The 13717-nt window shown below is 36.4% G+C and overlaps 1 protein-coding gene across 13 annotated transcripts in view; it reads left to right on the forward strand.

Annotated features, from left to right (window-relative positions):
* Positions 1-13717, forward strand: part of Ercc1 (DNA excision repair protein Ercc1) — a 222878-nt gene that overhangs the window by 114007 nt on the left and 95154 nt on the right. For 8 of the 13 annotated variants that reach the window (XM_067119873.1, XM_067119866.1, XM_067119867.1 and 5 more), the window contains exon 6: positions 10502-10855. In XM_067119873.1, the coding sequence (XP_066975974.1) occupies positions 10502-10822 (321 nt within the window). In that variant the 3' untranslated portion in view covers positions 10823-10855. Of the gene's footprint in view, positions 1-10501; positions 10985-11260; positions 11582-12647; positions 12668-13717 lie in introns of those variants that run through there. The other 5 variants (XM_067119862.1, XM_067119871.1, XM_067119868.1 and 2 more) reach the window with 4 other exon arrangements.

Below are 13717 nucleotides of genomic sequence, written 5' to 3' on the forward strand. Positions count from 1 at the left end.
AAGGGGGCAATCATCAAATATACACTCCTCCAATGAGCACATGAAAATGTTAGCAGGCGTCGGGCCCAGTGAGGATCCCATTGTCACTCCTTCCACTTGTCTGTACAAAAAAAACATAAAAAATGAGTTGTGTCCTATATGGCCAATTCTAAAAACTGTGTGAACAATTCACGACTAAGATTACGAAAAGTAAAGTCCTGCTCTATAAATAACTTACAGTACTTAAAATAATTTCAGTTGTCTCTCCCACAGGGAGATCAGTAAAAAGTAACTCTACATCCAGACTGACTGTAAATAATTTTGAATCCTCCTTGAATTTGTGAGAGCTGCTTAAAGAAAAATCGTTTTTAGTGAGAGGCTCAAGCAAAGGAACCAAAAATTTGGCTAGCTTATAACTTGGGGTGTTCACTGAGGAAAGAAATGTCCTTAATGGAATACTTTCTTTATGTATTTTGGGCAAATTTGAGAAAATAGGTGTTCCAGACTTGTATATCATTAACCCTTTAACGCCGAAGCCCTATTTTCAAAAACGTCTCCCGTATGCCGGCGGCCTCCGAGAGGTAGCGCCGAAGCGGAAAAAAGTTTTTTTCAAAAAATCACAGTGCGCTTAGTTTTCAATATTAGAGTTCATTTTGGCTCCTTTTTTTCTCATTGCCTGAAGTTTAGTATACCAGTATCGATAAATGAAAAAAATCATTATCATATATAAATATTGGAATATATGACGGCGAAAAAAAACTCGTATATAGTGTATACAAATCGTGCTGTAAGGAAAACAGTTAAAGCTAATGAGTTAATTTTTTAGTTGTATTGTACTCTAAATTGCGATGATTTTGGTATATAACAGATTGTAAAACGATTAAAGCAACACAGAGAAAAAATATTATCACAAAATGATGCATGAATTCATGTAACGCGCGCGGACGTAAAAGTGTTTTAAAAAATTCACCAAAAATCAAAATATTGTGCTAGAAGACTTTCCAATTGAGCCAAAATGAAGGGAAATTGATTGAATATTACTAGACTGTAAGTTTTTAGCTTACAATTGCATTTTGAACCATTTCGATCGAGTTAAAGTTGACCGAAGGGTTGATTTTTTCTATTTATCGTTATTTCGATGTAAATGTTAAAAACTGAAGAGCTAAAGAATGATTTATTTTTGTTGTATTCTGCATGAAATTACACATTTTGATGTATAACACTTTATGTAACGAATAATATGAAGAGCGAAAAAATTACGGCAAACTGACATGAAAATGGCACGATTTTCAGCGGAGTCCGTGCGCGGGCAGAGGAAAGTATTTTTCAAATTCCGCAAAATCTAAATATTGTGCATAGAACTTTCCGTTTGTTTGCAAAATGAAGGTAAGTGATTGATTGTTACTCGAATGTAATAATTATGGCTTACGAATGCGTTTTTTCGATCATTTCGGTCGAGTCAAAGTTGACTGAAGGTTAAAATTTTGTCAGTTATCGTGATTTCGGCGAAAATATTGAAAAAACTGTGAAGAGCTAAAGGAATGATATATTTTTGTTATTATTCTACATGAAATTGCGCACATTTTGATGTATAAGACTTTATGTAACGAATAATATGGGCAAAAAAATTACGGCGAGCTGGCGCAAAAATGCCAGGATTTTCAGCTGATTCCGCGCGCGGAGTGGAGAAATTATTTTTTCAAATACACCAAAAATCTAAATATTGTGCTAGAACTTTCTGTTTGTTGCAAAATGAGGTAAAGTGATTGATTGTTACTCGAATGTAATAATTATGGCATACGGATGCGTTTTCGATCATTTCGGTCGAGTCAATGTTGACTGAATGTAAAAATTTTGTCAGTTATCGTGATTTCGGCGAAAATATTAAAAAACTGTGAACTAAAGGAATGATATATTTTTGTTGTATTCTACATGAAATTGCGCACATTTTTGATGTATAACACTTTATGTAACGAATAATAATATGAAACGGCGAAAAATTACGGCAAGCTGACGAAATGACAGCGATTTTCAACTGATTCCGTGTGCGTGGAGCAGAAAAAATTTTTTTAAATTCACCAAAAATCTAAATATTGTGCTTTAGAACTCCGTTTGTTGCAAAATGAAGGTAAATGATTGATTGTTACTCGAATGTAATAATTATGGCTTACGAATGCGTTTTCGATCATTTTCGGTCGGTCAAAGTTGACCGAACGTTAAAATTTTGTCGGTTATCGTGATTTCGGCGAAAATATTAAAAACCTGTGAAGAGCTAAAGGAATGATTTATTTTTGTTGTATTCTACATGAAATTACGCACATTTTGATGTATAACACTTTATGTAACGAATAATAACAAACGGCGAAAAAAAATTACGGCAAGCTGACGCAAGAAATGCCAGGATTTTCAGCGGAGTCCGCGCGCGTGGAGTGAAGGAAAAATTTTTTCAAAAATTCGCAAAAATCTAAATATTGTGCTAGAGACTTTCCCGTTTGTTGCAAAATGAATGTAAATGATTGATTGTTGCTCGAATGTAATAATTATGGCTTTACGGATGCGTTTTTTCGATCATTTTCGGTCGAGTCAAAGTTGACTGAAGGTTGATTTTTTATTTATCATTATTTCGATGTAAATATTTAAAAACTGTGAAGAACTAAAGGAATGACATATTTTTGTTGTATTCTACATGAAATTGCGCACATTTTGATGTATAACACTTTATGTAATGAATAAATGAAGGGCGAAAAAATTACGACAGCTGACGCAAGAAATGACACGATTTTCAGCTGATTCCGCGCATACGGAGTGAAGAAAATTTTTAAAATTCACCAAAATCTAAATAATGTGCTAGAGACTTTCCATTTTGTTGCAGAATAAAAGGTAAATGATTGTTACTCGAATGTTATAATTATGGCACGATGCGTTTTTCGATCATTTCGGTCGAGTCCAAAGATTGACCGAATGTTAAAAAATTTTTGTCAGTTATCGTTATTCGGCGAAAATATCAAAAACCTGTGAGCTAAAGGAATGATTTATTTTTGATGTATTCTACATGAAATTACGCACATTTTGATGTATAACACTTTATGTAACGAATAAATGAAGGCGAAAAAAATTACGGCAAGCAGACGCAAGGAAATGCCAGGATTTTCTTTGATTCGCGCGCGGGCGAAGGAAAATTTTTTTCAAAAATTCACCAAAAATCTAAATATTGTGCTAGAGACTTTCGTTTTGTTGCAAAAATGAAGGTAAATGATTGATTGTTACTCTAATGTAATTATGGCTTACGGATGCGTTTTTCGATCATTTCGGTCGAATCAAAGTTGACCGAATGTTGATTTTTTCTAGTTATCGTTATTTCGATGTAAATATTAAAAAACTGTGAAGAGCTAAAGGAATGATTTATATTTTGTTGTATTACATGAAATTGCGCATATTTTGATGTATAACACTTTATGTAACGAATAATATGAAACAGCAAAAAAATTACAGCCAAGCTGCAAGAAATGACAGGATTTTCAGCGGAGTACGCGCGCTTGGGCAGGGGAAATTTTTCAAAAATTCACCAAAATTCTAAATATTGTACTGAGACTTTCCGTTTGTTGCAAAATGAAGGTAAGTTGATTCACCAGAATTATTTTTGCTTTTGCCAAAAAAGGGCCCAAGTAAAAATAATTATGGCTTATAGATCGTATATATATATCATATTATATATATATCAAATATTATATATATATGTTATATTTATATTTATTCAGGTTTTTATATATCTGTATTCATTTCTGTTTTGTATAATTTCGTTTATGCAAAAACAAGTTTTCACAAATTCCTTTAGTTATGTTTTTCGTAACAAATGTAAAATATATTTTTATATATATATATATATATATATAATATATATTTGATGTATAACATATTATTATAACGAATAATATGATTAGAAAAATTACCGAAGCTAAGTCAGAAATGACATCATATATATATATATATATATATATATATATATATATATATATATATTTTTTTAAATATATATTCGCAAGGTGGCATCCTTCGACAAAGAAGAAGTGAGTCAGGGCGAATCGGAGAAAATCCCAATTAATATTCAACCGTTTTCTCAAAACTCAGTAATATAATGAAGGGGAAGCACACCAAAGGTCAATGAAGGTCATATTTATTCAATTGCAACGTTTGAGCCAACCAGCAGGCATCATTTTCAAACTCAAGTAATAATACCTAATTCGTACCAATAAAATTTGACAAATATTAAATGTTAAAAATTTTAAAACAAGCGAAGTTAGAAATATGAATAAGGACCAAAGTATATTAAAAAACTGTGAAACAGTTCCACGAGAGATAAAGATATTTAGGCGTGGCATTGTTATTCTAGTTTTTAATGACAATGATTCATTAATTGCTAAAAGTTTGTGATTAGAGGCTATAAAACCTTAAAGTTGTACTGAATAGAATGTTTGCATTTTCTCGGCATGATCCTTATGTTGGAAAAAATTTGAAAAGTGCCAGTTCTATAGCTGACAGCTCTATGACTGTGGGGTCGGACTAAGTAACCCTGTGTCGGTCAATATAGGTTCCTTTACATCGAGGACTAACGTCATATAAATAACACAAGAGGTCATTAAAGGATCAAACACTCTTGTGTTGTTTAAATTTTTCAAAAAAGAACCCAAAAATCGACATATTGTCAAGACTTTCTGTTTGTTGCAAAATGAAGGTAAATAATTGATTGTTACTCGCAGCGCTTAATAATTATGCCTGTCAACTACGGATCGTTTTTAGTCATTTAAATATGTATTTTAATTATTTGTCATATTGATTGTCAATGTTGACGAATGTTAAATTTTGTCAGAATATATATATTACTAATTTAAATATAAAATATATGTATATATGGCAAAAATATATAAATAAACTATATATATATATATATATAATATATATAAATAGGAATATATATATTTATATATATATATATATATATATATATATATATATATATATAATATATATACTTATATATATATATATATATATATATATATATATATATATAACATTCATACAAGACACATATAATTATATTGTTTTTACGTTCGAAAACATAACTAAAAAGGAAGTTTGTGAAAAACTTTTGTTTTTATAAAACAAAATTATACAAAACAACAATGAATACAGATATATAAAAACTTTTTAATAAATATAAAACAAAAATAAATTCAATGCAGAATACTTCCGTAAATATAAAACTAAAAAAAAAAAAATGCAGAATACTCACTGGTAATCCCTGACTCTTCGTGCTGTTTCTTGTTTTTCTCCCTCCTGCATTGTCTTGCATTTTTTCCTCCCGACAGTGAGGGCTGGCGGGAGGAGGGAGCGTGCGTTTTGATCGCTAAGCCCTCCCGTGTAAATTACGCGTGTGGTACCGAACCTGCAAGTGCTACCTTGCAGACGACCTGCCTGCCGGCTGTTCTCCTCTTGCCATTTTGGCACCCCCAGGCATCGTTTCTGTCTGATTTGATGAAAATATTAACTTGATCTCTGGCTGCAGCTAAAGGAATCGACAGCGGGACACTTTTTTGTTGCATATCAGAGCGTCATCATCATGAAATTCGCGCACATTTATGATCGGGTATCTCTCGACATCGACCTTTCCTACGGGGTAGAGCTGGAATAGGGGGCCGCCGTTGGAAGGCACTCCTCGAAGTTGATGAGGGCAAGCTGCCACCTCAAGAAACTGGATGTGGGTCAACCTCCGGCGGCGAATTTACCACAGTAAATGATGTAACAGGCATTCTGGAGGGCCAACTGAAAGGTATTTTTTTTTTTTTTTCAAAAATTCTCCTGGCGAAGGGATAATACTGGATGAGTTGATCAAAGGTCAACTTTCCCCGTGCCTGTTGTAGTGTCCGATGACAGTAGGGGCTGGAAATGATTGATTGTAACTCGGCCCTCGGCGTGTCTTCTTCCGCTGGGTGATCCTCTTGGATGGGTTTCATGACTCGTCGTAATCATGGGCGAGTCGGACCTTCCAACGAATGTTAAACATCTCCCTTCCGTCGCCACTCTGTCTCCTCTTGCAAGATGTTTGCGGGTGGCTGTAAACCTCTTGAGGACGTTAGGCCCCATAGCACCAACCGAAGGTACCACTGATACACCTTTTTGTTGTATTCTGGGCCAGGGAAATACCGCACAGTTATAATGTATCCATAAACAGATGGTATCCTGGTTACGAGAAAGCGATTCAGAAGAAAATTACAGTGTCATGCAGCTGGAAGACCCCAGAAATGACAAGAAGTCAAGCGTATCCAGTGTTGGCTTGTAATAAAAAATTTTTAAATTCACCATACTTCTTTAAATAGCCGGGTTGTGCTTGAGACTTTTCCGTTTGTTGCACCCTCAGGTAAATGAAAGGTTCTTCAAAGATATAATAATTCTGAGACCGTTCGAATGAACTCCATCACTGGGCGGACTAAGATGGCGAATCAGTTAAAATTTTGTCAGTATCGTGATTTCCGGTTGTAAGCGTTAAATACCTGTGAAGAACTAACGGGACATAATATACATTAGGCGTATTCTAATGAAATTCCGCCTCCAATATTGCCTGGCGTAACACAGGCATCAACGAATAAGCCAATGAAGTGCGCCATGTGAAAAAAATTGCAGCCCCCAGCTGATGCGCAGCGAAATGACAGGATTTTCAGCGGAGTTACCGGCGTAATCTACCCGTCTCCACGGCAAAATTCAAGCAATTCCCGTGTCAGGAAAAGCTGAATGAACAGTTCCGTGAGAGGCACAGGGACGGTCGGTCCAGGTACTGCTGTGAATGGGCATGTAAGGTGGTGTGGGGTCCTCCGACCCCCTCATCACTTTCGGACGAATGGCCTTCACCTGAGCTGCGCGAACGTTAAAATTTTCTCGGGTTTTACGTGCGTCTTCGCCTCTCCTCCCAGCCCAGAAGAACTCCTTCACTTTCCCCATCACTTTTTGTTTCGTCCCCACACCAGCCACAATCGAGTCATCCTCTTCCTCCTCAACTCACTTTCTCCCCTAAGAACAAAACCCACTAAACTGAAACTGCTGAGGATCCACGTACGGACATTGGTGGCAAATATTCGTCAAAGCTGACGTCAGGGCGTTATGTCGGAGTTAGATGACCAACCAACTACGGAGGAAATTTCGACCTGCTCTCGATCGACTCAACAAGTACTCTCAATGTCCTTTTGTTGGAGGCCTCCCGTTTGTTTTCAGATGCCCTCAAGGACATGATTGATTGTTACTCAGGGTGTCGTAAAGGAACGTGGGATGGTCCTTGGTCAGCCAGGTCAAATTTGGCGAACAACAATGCTGAAGCTGGGTCACTCTGGTTGCCGGGTCCTTCTCCAGCATCCAAGTCCAAAGCTCGCCTCACTGCGCTCACTTCCGACAGGCGTGTGCGCCTTTCACGCTCCTGACGCCTTTGCTACATCTCTGCAAGCGTTCTGTTGCAGCACCAGATTACGCTAACACTCGCCAAGTTCAGCAAAATATCGGCTCCCGCAAGGCCTACTCTGATGCTCTCTGATGCGAGATGGGGAAGTCGGCATGCGCGTCTGGGTGACGGCTCAGAAACAAAACAACAGCTGGATCCCGTGAACTCCCAGCATCCGCCGAGCGCGTGATTTGAAATCTTCCATAAACTAGGCCTATAATTATTTTTCCTTGAATATTTAAAAAAGCATTTTCAGTCGGCGTTTGCAATGTCCTCTCGGCATTCGACAGACAATTTTGGACGACGTTTAAAACGTCCAACAGGCGTTTAAGGGTTAAACCAGAGGACAAAATTGTAAGGTTTCTGAGGATGCCAAAACAAAAGATAATTGATGATAATATATATCAGGAACTATTCCCTAGAGGGTCTTCGTATGGGGTTTTATATATTGGGAACCACTGTCTTTTTTTTTTTTTTTCCCCTCTTGGGAACATTGTTAATTAATTTAGAGGTGTACAGTAGAGCAAGAGCAATGGTTCACTTCAACAATCTTGGGGAGTAAATAAAAAAAATTTTGCCTAACCTAAAGATTTATTTTACTGATAGTTTTATTTACAAAAAAACTTTGTCAGCACAGATTACCTGTAGACAGTACGTAACTGAACACATCCCTACCTAACTAGGAACTAACCTACAATCCATATTTATTGAGACAGCAGTTTTAGGACACCTTAAGTTCAGTCCATAAACTCTGAAGTACAGGCACTGCCAGCAAACTATCAACCATCTAACACTACACCCTGACACTTGCAGCCTGTCAGCACCTCAATAATTGTCAACCCTTGCAACAAAATAGTGTGACATAAGTAACTGAAGCTTATTTACAAGCACTGCTACACCAGGCTGCATACCAAGTACCACCAGCAGTTTTGTACAATGCAGATTTTCCACAAACAATGCCTGACAGTCTGTGCTTCACCAAGCACTGCAGTCCCCTCTGAGCAAAATAGGCAAGTGGACTCATACCAGCTTCCTATCTCTCGCCCAAGAGGCACCCACTGCACCTGCTCAGTTCCCACATTCTCCAAATGTACTTTCCTGACTATGCAGCCAAACTCTTACATCAAGGTGATCTCTCTCACCACAGCAGACCTGCATTGTGAGAGACCCCCTATTAGTACTATTGGGAGAGAGAAAAATGATGTACTGTATATAAAAAATCTTAATATTCAATACAAAAATTTAAAGTACGTTATCAATTTAATATTTCATATATACAATACAGAACAACCAATATATGGCCACCACAATGTTTCTTATGAGCTAGAGGCTTTTCAAGAGCAGCTAGGCCCTCCACTGGTAGACTGTATCAATAACAGTAGTTACATTATAGATCTTGGTGCTTGTCCAGAGGGATATCCAGTACCTGTACCGCTGGTTAAATTCTTCCGGTATGTACTAGAAGCATTTTTCTGTCCCAGTGATCAAAGGATGTCACTTTATGTTGTCTTCAATTTTGTGTCACGGTAACTTGACTATCACTCACGATTTAGAAACCTGAAATCTTCCTATTATGGTGAATAAGGAATCTCTTAAGAACTTTGAAGACACTTTTCCTTTTAACTCTTGCTATGGCAAAGCATATTAGTGAACTTCGCACTCTTTCTTGTACGTGGGCTTTGTTCAAGGGGTGGACACCTGTCTCTCTTTTCTTTAATAGTTTAGAGCAAAAAAGATAACAAAGCTAAAGCCTTTTCCAGAATTGTGACAGCAGCTAACTGAATGGCTTTAGTGGCCAATGAAGAAGTGGCTTTGTTAAGTACATTTATAGCTCTCAGTGTTTATCTGGACAGGCTTTAAATTTTGAGAAGAGGAGTTTAGAATTTTTTCTGTTAGGAGGGCAGACACTCCTATGTCCAAGAATGCTATGTCCTTTTTTCTACTTTGCTTAATTAAGTCAGCACACATGGAGTTTGAATCCTGAGCTTCTACCATTTTTTAAAGTAAAGCTTCGTGGCATCTTTTTATTTCCTTAAAAGCCTCTCACCAGAGAAGGGGTCAAGGCCACTCAATGGATGTAACTGTTTTTCCCCTGCATTATCTGCAAGACAAAATTTCTTATGAGAATTTTAAAGCTCTTAGTCCTACCATTGCAGTGGGAACGATTTCTCCTGAATCAAATGTATGAGTAACCTTCCTTTCTCTTTTATTGTTAGTAGGAAATCCCATTGCTGGGCTTTGGGAGCACGAAGGTACACACTGTTGTATAGGATCACACCTTATTATCTAAAGGTAGTAGTTGTCTTCAGTTATGGACTGTCGGTTATGGGCTTGTGACTGGCACAGAAGTCACTAGTACTTTACAAGATAGTCCTTTTCCCTGTAAGGATCTTCCGACAAGTATCGCTGTGATGGCCTTACACCCTGCTGTGGATCCAACATATGGCAACTGTACTTAGCAGAAGGATCATACAATAGGCAGAAATGTTTAGAAGCTTTGTCCCTCTTGAAAAAAGCATTTAGTTTGCTTGGCAGTACTAACCTACCATTCTCACTCAATGTGGTACTCTGCAAACTTTAAAAGTAGGTGAGAATCGTCCCAAAAAATGAATTTTTTGGATATTTACTGTTAAAATGGAAACCCATCCAGCGTCCCCACATATTTGTGGGTGATCATGAAGAATTCTGACAAGAATGTAAATATTCCAGTGCCACGTGGTTGGAAACAGGTGATTACAGTGACAGTCCATCTGGGTCAGCCAAGCATTATTTTGTTTATTTTGAATGCTGATCACATCTACTGGTGCAAAGATGTAAGCTAACTTTACAGTAGGCATCCAAATAATTACAGTAACTGTACAGTATCATGAAAATTTTCATATTTTATCAATTGCAACAAAATAGAATATAAAGAGGTTACAGCTACTTTTACCTTCTTCTCCCCAAAAATATGGTTCTCTCAAGGAATAATGCTGAGTTTACTTATTTGAAAATTTAAATTATTGTAGCAAATATTAATCTGGTAATATTTTGCAGCTTATTGATACGCTGACAACAGTCAAGTCAGTTAACCGTACTGATGCAATGACTTTACTTTCTACATTTGGATCTCTGGAAAGAATTGTTGGGGCTTCACAAGATGAGCTGGCTTTGTGTCCAGGTCTAGGACCTCAGAAAGCTGCTAAACTTTACAGGGTACTGCACCAGTCCTTCAAAAAAACACAGACCCATCAAAAAAGATCAAATCAACAGGTATTAGGTATTAAAAGCTCACCTCAGAAATCTGGAACATCTGTTACTGAAGGTCCTTCACCCAAAAAAGCAAAAGTATCCTTGAGTGATGATTCTTCAACATAGAATGCAGAACTGGCAAGCAATACAGATAAACAGGTAAATTATTTACATTGCATATTTGGTAAATTTAAATTGGTTTTATATTGAATGTATGAAGTTAAGAACTTATTCTAATTTTAGACTCTTTTTATATTTTGTAAACTACTATAAAGATTGTAAAAAGACTATTTTTCTTATAATTCACCCAGAAGAGTTGCAGTATTCTGTAGTGTGCACTCTTTGACACAAAACCACTTGTATTGAAGTAAAAAAAAAGTGTGTCTGTGTAACAGCTGTGATTTTTCTAGATAATATGTCCTGTTATATTACAGGTCTATTAGTGAAAAGAAAATGGTATGCCTAATTTATTTGCAATATTTACAAGATATACTTATTGTTCTGTGTAAAAAGGGTTTACATCACTACTATATTTTAGACTAATGCTGGTTGTATTTTATACAGAATGGCTGTGATACAAAAGGAAAACTTTTCATAAAGGAGATTACAAATACCTCACAACTTCTTGGTTCTTATATTCCAGAGGCAACTTTGTGGAAACAATTTAAGCCACGAAGAATCTAAAAAATAAGAGTATAATTGTGTACAACCTTCAGCTGATCATTGCATGCTAAATGTTTACCTAACAGTACCTGCGTTAGCTAAATTGTTATTAACACTTGTGTAAGTGCTGAATGTATTTTACTACATAAACACTGTATGTGTATTACTAGTACTCAAATGCAGTGTATATTGTAAATATAGATATTATTATTATTATTATTATTATTATTATTATTATTATTATTATTATTATTATTATTATTCAGTAGATGGAACCTATTCATATGGAACAAGCCCACAGGGTCCATTGGCGTGACATTCAAGCTTCTAAAGAATATGGTGTTCATTAGGAAGAAGTAAGAGGAGGTAAAGGGAAATATATAAAGAGATCCCACCTATCAAAAAATAAAAAATTAATAAATTAGTAAATAGATAAAAATGTATTAAAATACATTTAATACACCTTAATAGTATTAGGGTTTAATGCATTGCATCTTCACTTGAACTTCTGACTGAAGTTCCAATTGCGTGACATCTTCTGGAAGGTTGTTCCACAGTCCAACGGTGTGAGGAATATATGACATCTGGAACTGACAAGTTCGACAGTGAGGCACATTTACCGCATATTGGTGCTGCTGTTCAGCAAATCTGGTTGCTCTTGGCAGATAAAGGGGACCAGGGATCAATTGTGAATGTGAAAGATCTCTGTTGAAATACAGCTTATGAAAAAGTGACAAACAAGAGACTATCTGTCAGTGTTCTAAGTCATAACTCTACTATTAGGAAACAAAACCTACCACCACGAACCACTCTGTCTAAAAGAGAAAAATCTCTGGCAGAAGCAGACATCCACACCGGAGAACAGTAGTCTAGTAAAGGAAGCACAAATGACCTAAAACAGGTTGCATTGATTCTGTCAGTTATAAATATATGAGGCCTTACAAACAATACCTAACTTCCATGCAGCATTTGTTGAAACTTTCATTAAATGTTTCTCAAAAGTAAGAAGTGAGTCAAAAGTTACACCTAGAATAGTTAATGCTTCAGACTCGTTCAACAAAGTTCCATCTGCCTGAAGGGGAGGATGGGGTGGGAAATCTGTACAAGATCTGGTAATCAGTAGTGTTTTTGTTTTACTGGAGTTCAGCCTCATTCCCCGCTGAGTATACCATTCACTGATCTGGTCCATATCCCAATTGAGACTGAGGGCAGTTTCATTTCTCGTAAGTGGAGACTTCACTACACCCACAAGTGTATCATTGGCTTACGGAAGAATCTTATTTTCCAGGCCAACAACCATATCACGAGTATACACTAAAAATAACAGTGGACCAAGAACGCTACCCTGTGGAACTCAGACAAAACAGGCCTTGGTTCGCTAAAGATCCTGTCCACAGTAACTCTCAGCTGCTTACCTGTAAGTAAAGCTTGAAGTAATCCTAAAAATAATATATCCACCTACTCCAAGATTCGGAAGTTTATGTCACATGAAATATTGTTCCTCCTTTGAGATTAGTAACTTAAAGCTAGATTTGTACAGCATCAGCATATGATACTGGGACAAATGCAAGTACTGTACTGTATTAATTGTATGCACTATTTGTTACTATGCCAGTCATCATTCTGCATGACAACAACTACTGAATTCGTGGAAACTGTAATGTAGTTCATTTGGTCTTGTTAGTATTTTTATGACTTGTGACTTGAGTGGCAGTTCAGTATTATAAAGCCGAAATGTTCAGTTACTGATTTTTTGGGAAAATCTGAATATGTAGGACTTATTAGAAATAGTCCAATTCCAAACATTTTTGGAATAAATATGGGCTCCAATTGGGTCCCTAATAGTTTTTAGGTAGTCTTTTCATGTTGGTGATATGGCATGGAGGCTTAACCCCCTCCCCCCCATGAAGCTTATTAGCTAGTGTGCTATGGTATGGATCTATGTATCTTAAGATGCTCCAGTATTAGCTGTCATCTTTTATGATGGGAAAATATGGTGATACTAATCTTGGCCAAGTGTTTGATGTTGTAACTGTTTCACTAGTCAGTAATCAAGCAGCAGTTCTAAATCTTTGATAAACATCATTTGTGCATATTATGAACATTGTTTTATTTTTGTTTACTAAAATGGCTTGGTAAGGTGAGGAGCATACTTAGGGAGTGAAGAAGCATTCTCATGTGGTATTGCAAATCCCCAAGAAAATGAAATTATTGAAAATATTAAATGGAGAGTTAATATGGTATTCTTGATGTAGGAGTAGAAGATAAGTTCAGCATCTTATTTTACCAATAACAGAGAGGACCTGTGTAGATTCCTGTCCACTGCTTAAGAGGAAATTCACTAAAAGCCAAGTTAGC

The sequence above is a fragment of the Macrobrachium rosenbergii genome, chromosome 17, assembly GCF_040412425.1.
Source record: "Macrobrachium rosenbergii isolate ZJJX-2024 chromosome 17, ASM4041242v1, whole genome shotgun sequence".
NCBI lineage: Eukaryota > Metazoa > Arthropoda > Malacostraca > Decapoda > Palaemonidae > Macrobrachium > Macrobrachium rosenbergii.